General features: G+C 38.4%; 1 protein-coding gene across 2 annotated transcripts in view; it reads left to right on the forward strand.

Moving 5' to 3' along the window:
* LOC111863376 overlaps positions 1–4,513 on the forward strand; it is a 31,960-nt gene extending 27,447 nt beyond the window's left edge. For both annotated transcript variants that reach the window (XM_023849642.2, XM_023849643.2), the window contains one exon: positions 2,159–4,513. In XM_023849642.2, the coding sequence (XP_023705410.1) occupies positions 2,159–4,474 (2,316 nt within the window). In that variant the 3' untranslated portion in view covers positions 4,475–4,513. The remainder of the gene's footprint in view (positions 1–2,158) is intronic.
* Positions 4,514–7,238: the final 2,725 nt, after the last annotated feature.

The raw sequence follows: 7,238 nt of genomic DNA on the forward strand, positions 1-7,238 counted from the left end.
TATGAGGTTCTTTTACGTGCCGTAAAGCTACGACACGGGGCCCACGGCTTAAAGTCCCTCCCGGAGGACTTGTTCCCTGAATTTTTCCGCCCTTAAAAATTCAACGACCTCCGCCGGGTATTTGAACCCGCGTACTACGAGTCATGAGGTGGGAACGTTACCTCTAGACTACGGAGGCCGCTGCCGGTCCCCAGGGTGATTTAAATATTTAAATTGCCAGTTCGCAAAGTGTTAACGGACTTGATGACCTGAAGACCCATATCAGGAATGCGATCTCGGCTATTCCAGCGGACATGCTTCACAGAACATGGCAAGAGCTCGAATATCGTTTGGACATTCTCCGTGCTACCAAGGAAGCCCACATCAAGGTTTACTGAGGTCAATAAAGGCTTCTAGAGTTTCGCTATGATCTGCCACAAACCGCATGTGGCTAGCTCAATTTGTTTGCTTGCTACAGTTTTTCAAAACCCCAATGGGACTTCGTGGACACGCAGTAGATATATTTTACAAAAGATGTTAGTTGAAAGCAAATAAAATTATTTCCTAAAATTTTCAATATCTGTTTTTGGGTCACAGTTATCATTTTCTTTATTGGACCATGTGGTAGAAAAGTTGAAGTTGTCTCTGTGCTTAATTAGTTAAGCGCTGTTCCATGCAGATAAATGGGGGAGTGGAGGTATAGCTCCACCTTACTTGACATTGACACTAGATGGAGGTCAGTGGTCAGTTTCACACCCTTACCGCTTTACCCCGAGGGAAAGATCTCCTGGTACCCATTTTATAGAAGGTTGGGAGTTGGTCCAAACAATGTGGAAAAGATCTTTTCCTAGTGGGAACTGAACCCAGGCCATCCACCTTATAGCCCATCCTGATTCATTCACCATGTCATAAAATATTTAGAAAATATTCTAAATAAGTAGTTGACTATTAAATTTATATTTAGTTTGGAATGCCTCTTTGATTTTCAAGTGTGATACCAATTCTCATGTGCATGGAGTGTGACTGTAGACGGGTTTTGGATTTAATGGATTCTTTGATACTGTGTGTGACTACATTTTGCAGTTCACTATCTCTGTCTCTCTCTCACACACACACACACTGCTGTTGCTTCTGACAGCAACAGGTTACCATGACTGAACCCCAGCATTTATCTAATTGCAGCAGCTAACTTGTCCTGGTTCTAAAATCTCAGCATGGACTGCATAGAAAACATCTTTTCCATTATTGAAGTATTCTCTCGTTACTGTTTGTTACTTGTTTTGTGGTCACTGTCTAGCAATGGGTCTACATGCCATTGTTATTATTATTATTTAATCGATTTGAGTACTGCGACTACTACTCTCATTAGTACTATTATTACTATTAGTACATTAAAGCTATCCCTGTACCAGGCCGTGAAGGCCCATAGGGTTGTGAAACGTTGAGGGACCCACATTATCTAGACAATTGGCTCAAAGATGGCAGTAAGGTTGTCAACCTTATGCGCTGGCCGTGCTTTACACCCGAGGAAAATTATTTAATTAATTCCTGGTACTCATTTCTGTTAGAGGCTGAGTTGACCCCAGGGCCATAGTGTGGCTGGAAGGATTAGGTCAATTGAAAAAGATCCAGTGACCTGATCAGGACTTGAACCCACGACCTTCCGGCTTGTAGCATAGCCCCTCAACCAACTACCCTACCGCATGCCCCTATACATTATAATGTATAGGGGCATGCGGTAGGGTACAAGAATGTACAAGGTACAAGAATGTATCATAACACAACATATTATAATTATAATATGTTGTGTTATGATACATTCTTGTACCTACATTTTTAGGTTAACTGTCCAATGAAATTATCATGTATGACAGAAAATATATTGTATTTAAGCACTGTTGGACGTACATAGTTCAACTTTCATGGTAACCTTTGGAAGAAATTAACTGTAAACTAGGGACTTACTATGCTATAATGTTCAATACTGCCTAAGATATGCATGAAAGTGCTGCAGTCAGCTGTAGTTATACTTTGAATCTCTTAAATGCATGCTGCAAGAGTAAAGTTTCGGATACATTAATTTAGAATAGTATACTTGTACAGTGTGTATTTTAGAACCTCTAAACGATTCAGAATTCTCTCACAAATATCACATTGACTGCATGAACTCATTTTTCAGAGACCTGAAGAACTGGCTGTTGTGGGTAATCCATTTGGTTCAGACATAAGCTGCCATTCAGATCATTCAAGTCGAGGTTCTCTGGAGCGAAGTTGGAGTGTAGGCCCTTGGGGCAGAAAGAAATATTTAAATCTATCTGATGTCCCCATGTTTTCACCTCCAGTTGGACCTGGTGTTGATATCGCTAGTGATGGTGAACTAGTCCAAGCAGAAAATTTGTGTAGCACATCCAGTCATGAAACTCAAGTCATTGAGCCTGAGAGTGCCATTCATGTATCAGAACCAGATCATCCTGAGATGGAGTTTGTTCGTATCCCAAAGAGTGAATATGAAGCCATTAAGAACAGAGTTTCTGCCATAGAGAACAGAATATCACAAGAGTTTGGAAACATGATATCTACCAATGACACTGGCTCAAGTGTGCTTCCTTCATTAACTGTATCCTGTAGTACTGAAGTCAGTAGTAATGCAGAGTTGGTTCAGAATGCATATGAAAGAACATTAGTTGAATCTGAGAAATTAGGTGATTCTTCTGCAGATCACCTTGCCAGACGACTCAGCAGAGAGCTGAGGATTCGCCGCAGTCTGGAGAGTAAAGTTATAAGATCACCAAGTGCACGAAAAATTGGCACTATTAGACGCAGGTCAAAGGAAAATGCAAAACCTGTCTTCAGATTGCCATCAGAAAAGAATGAGGTAGCAAGAAACATGTCATGGCATTTGGCTGTGCAACCTAATCTTGCTCAGATTAGTCAATTCTATCCACGTAGTAATCTAAAGAGGGGCCGGCCCAACACAGTATTTACAGGTTTGCCTCAACCAAGTCCAAGAAATACTGTCAAAATGAACAAGGGAATAACCCATAAGTGTGAGGAAGAACTGCCCTCTGAGGATAAGAATAAAGAGATATTGCAGAATTATCATTCCTGTCTCATGGATGATGACATAATGAATATGACTGACTTGGCACAGTATCTTGATTTTCATAGGGAATCAGATGACCCCATAACGAGAAGAAAGGCTCGAAGGGCTTCCTCATTCCATGGTTCTGAATGCACATTCAGAAATCATAGCTTCAGAAGCAAATCTTTGAAAAATATTATGAAATCCAGCAGCTATGTTGATATTCCTGAAACTACAGTACACAACTCATTGAATTTGGAAGAAATTGCTGACATTGATATAACAGAACAACAAAAAGAAAATGATGAATGGAAAACGGCAGATGTCTTCTTCAGCAGTGTGCAAAACATAAAGGACGAAGCACCTATTACAGGCAGAGCTTCTGTAGCAAAGTTAAGGAGCCAGAATGCTGGTATGGTTTTGGAAAGAATGAAGTTATTTGATGCAAAGGAAAACTGCAATGTGGGACATCATGAGAAAGAGAAATGTATGGGTGATGCTAAAGCAGAAGGACTTGTACATGTTCCAAATGTATTTGCATGTCATGCAGAGGTAACTCAATCCCTAATAGATGCCCCAGCCAAGAAACCCAACATCTTTAGATCAAGTCATAGCAAGTCAGTTCAGAGGATTCGTTCGCCACTGGTAGCAAAGTCTGGTGTAGATGATTTGCAGTATAATTTTAAAGATAGTCCTAAGAAGATTGGAACTCCTAGACAGAGACATAGAATGAAAAGTACAAATGGTTCCCACCGAAAACAAAAATTAAAAGTATTGAAGTCACCATCCAGGGTAGACCCAGTGTCCACAGAAAGTCCAGCCTCTGCAATTCGCAGAAAACACAACAGCATGAAACTAGCACGGGAGAGAGTTTGTGCAGACATTAAAGCAAATCTTACAGTTCCAACTAACTGGTTAAGTACAGAGAAGGAGAATGTTCTGTCCCCATCTGATAATACATACTTGCAGCCGAATCCAAGCTCTCAGAGAGGTGTGAATTTGAAAGAAGAACCTCATCATCAGTTCTCCACTGAAGCTTCTGTGTCAGACACATGCAAAGAAGTGTGTTCTCCTGCAGTGAGTAAAACATCTGTGTGTCCTTTGAAAGACTGCAACAGGATTGGAATTAATAGTCAAGTTCCTCATCTGACTGGTAAAGACACATCTGTGGTGGCTTGCTCTGTATATAGAACCAAAAGGGAGATGCCATACATTAAGAAAACATTATTAACTAAATCCCCAAGTCAGTTTTGCAAAACACCACAGAGCAACACCCCATCCACCAACAAAAATGGCCGTCGTCTCCAAACCCCAATGAAAGCTGTAGTTGGTTTTGGCTCTGAAACTCCTGTGGGAACTCCTAGAAGACAGAGTCCCAGGATTCTAGTTCTCAAATCACGAAATATCTCATAAGTAGAAACTAGGTGTCTTCATGTGTCATGTGATCTTACTGTTTCATTTTAGTTGATCCAGCCTCATGTTCAGTAAAATTTTTATCTTCTTGACAATGAAAACATGGAATAGTTTTAAGGAATGTACATGTTAATGCTATATAGTCTGAGTTACTGACAGCACCATTAATAGACTACAAACAAATATACATAAATAAGTGATTTACATCATTTATTCTGAATGCCATTTTTATTGTTTAGAGATTGTTATGTTCTGTACAAAACTAATTAAATGTTATGTAATCTATTTGCTATTCAACATGAGTTCTTAATCTCTGAACACAGTGAAGGGCATCTTGCCAGTCTCATGTTGCGGACCTACAGTGCAGCCTTGATATAACAGTAATTTGCAAAACTTAATTCATAATATTCTAGCCCAACTTGTAATTGTACTTATTATTATATGGCACTAAGTTTTAAGAGAATAATGCAAGTGCAGAAATATTCACTTTAGCTGGTTTGTTTGCAGTGAAAAGTTGCAAAAATATGCATATTAGGTTTGTCATGTATGTCCATCTGTCTGTATGAGCATCTATCAACATGAGAGCTGCTGCATGGATTTCTGTGAAATATGGTATGTAGTTCCACCAAAAAAAACATGTCGATACATTGCAGTTTTGGTTAAAATCAAACAACAGTAAACACATAATGTAATTAAAATCCATTTCTGCATGCATCTCATGCTTAATTTGCACCTAACATACTAAATATTTGTTAGAACAAAAACTGTTTTAAACAGAAGTTGTAGATAACAGGGGAACTCACATTTTATGCCCAATACACTTTTCCCGTATCATATGGTTTTTAATATAATTAAACTAAATGCTGTTATGCTGTATGCAGGCAATAACAGAATGACAGCATTATAATAGTGTGACATGTTGAGCTCTGAATGACGCCCCTCCCCCCCCNGTCTTCCTGCAGGGGGCAGCCAACTTCATCCAGGGTCCACAGTTTTCCCGTGTCGAATTCTTTATATTTCGTCGATGTCGGTCCCTGCGCCTTTTCTTCTTCGGTTCTCCGACCGGCATTACTTCGGCGTCTCGTGCGGGTACCTCTAATAGTTCTGCCGCCATTCAGAGCTCAACATGTCACAATAGTTATGCTGGGTGAACATTTCATAAGTTCTCTGAAGTGGTTAGGATGTACACATGAATGTAAAGAAGAATAATTTAACATCTTTGATTCTATCTGAACTGAGAAGTTAAAAAAGACTTTCTCATGCTTACATAACTTCTTTTGCTAGCAACAACCAAGGTTTTCCAACCATGAATTTGAATGGCCTCGTATGCATGTGCATGTCAAAACACTTCTGCCTAGTGATCACATAACAGTTCTCAGATTTAGGAATTTGGACTCCTCCCAAACAAGGCAGGTGCAGTGGCTTGGGAACCAATCCAGCAATTACAGTTTGTGCAAGAAGTTGTGGTTAGCTAAGAATTGCTTGTTATTACAAATATGTTAGAAAACTGTCCTAATTTTATATGAGATTTTTCCATATGTGTAATAACAAGAAACTGATTATAATGAATTTCTCATCATAAGCCATACTGTTCTGTTGTGGCTCCACTGTATTTATTTTTGGATATTTTGCCTGTGTATGGATCTTGTAAGATGGGATGGGAATAGTCTTGTATATAAGCATAAACAAATCTAAAAAAATCAATTTTGGTTTTATCAGCAAATGGTTTGATTTCTTAGAATCTCATTTCATACCAATCAAATGTTAAGGTGCATTAAACAGAGTGCTTTTGATGTGTTATTTCTCCTCAGAATACCTAGTATATTTTCAGATTAATATTCAAATGTCTGGTGGCAATTTGATGGTCTACTTAAATCATACACATCCTCCTGTTAACCGAATGTGATGAGGTTGCATAGTCATAAAAAATAAGATGACAGATTTCTAATGCAGCTTTTCATTATGTAATAATGCATACAACTTACACTATCTTGGATTTGAGATTGTTATGTTGGTGACTGGCTGTAACACTGTGTAGTATGGAGAGAGCCTGTTGCTTCGAAGGAATATGTTGCCTGTTTCTGCTGGTTTCTTGCTTGGCTTACTCTTCAACCTAGAAAATGGAGGCCATATGTTCCTGTGAACTGTTGGGTTCTCTCTGTATATGGTGTTACATCCCAGAAGACCTTACCCCTCATCTTACATTAAGACTAATAAGGATTGATCTATTTGTGGTACAAAGTTTATGCCTGTTTATGGCCCATCCCTTCTCTTGTGTGGAAACTGTTCCAGTAGAAGCATTACAAATTTTTAATAGTAGTAATAAAATGATACAATCTTAGGTGTAATGTATTCAGTCCAAATTATTATGTAGGTACAGAGATGAAAAAATCACAAATCCTGAAATAGTCAAATTTGTTTTTATAATGTAGATTGTTTTTAAAACTCTTAACTTCTAGAACATGTATATTTTTCCATCTATGACTGTATCATTTGGGATGTCAGTCTGAAATGTGATAAATAATGCCATGGCCTAATTCTGTATCATCAGTACTTATTTGATGAGTTGTAATTTGTGCAATTTGTAGTGGAACTGTCTGTAGCAGATTAATGTAAAAACATTTTGGCTGTAGGTTTTATTTTATGATCTTATGTTCAATAAAAAAATGTCTAAATTAAAAGGCATTCCATTTCATTAGAAAGTTGTTGCTATTTTTCCTGAACTTTTCACTTGGAAACATCAACAGGCTAACACAGAAAATGA

This window comes from Cryptotermes secundus, unplaced genomic scaffold (assembly GCF_002891405.2).
Source record: "Cryptotermes secundus unplaced genomic scaffold, Csec_1.0 scaffold568, whole genome shotgun sequence".
NCBI lineage: Eukaryota > Metazoa > Arthropoda > Insecta > Blattodea > Kalotermitidae > Cryptotermes > Cryptotermes secundus.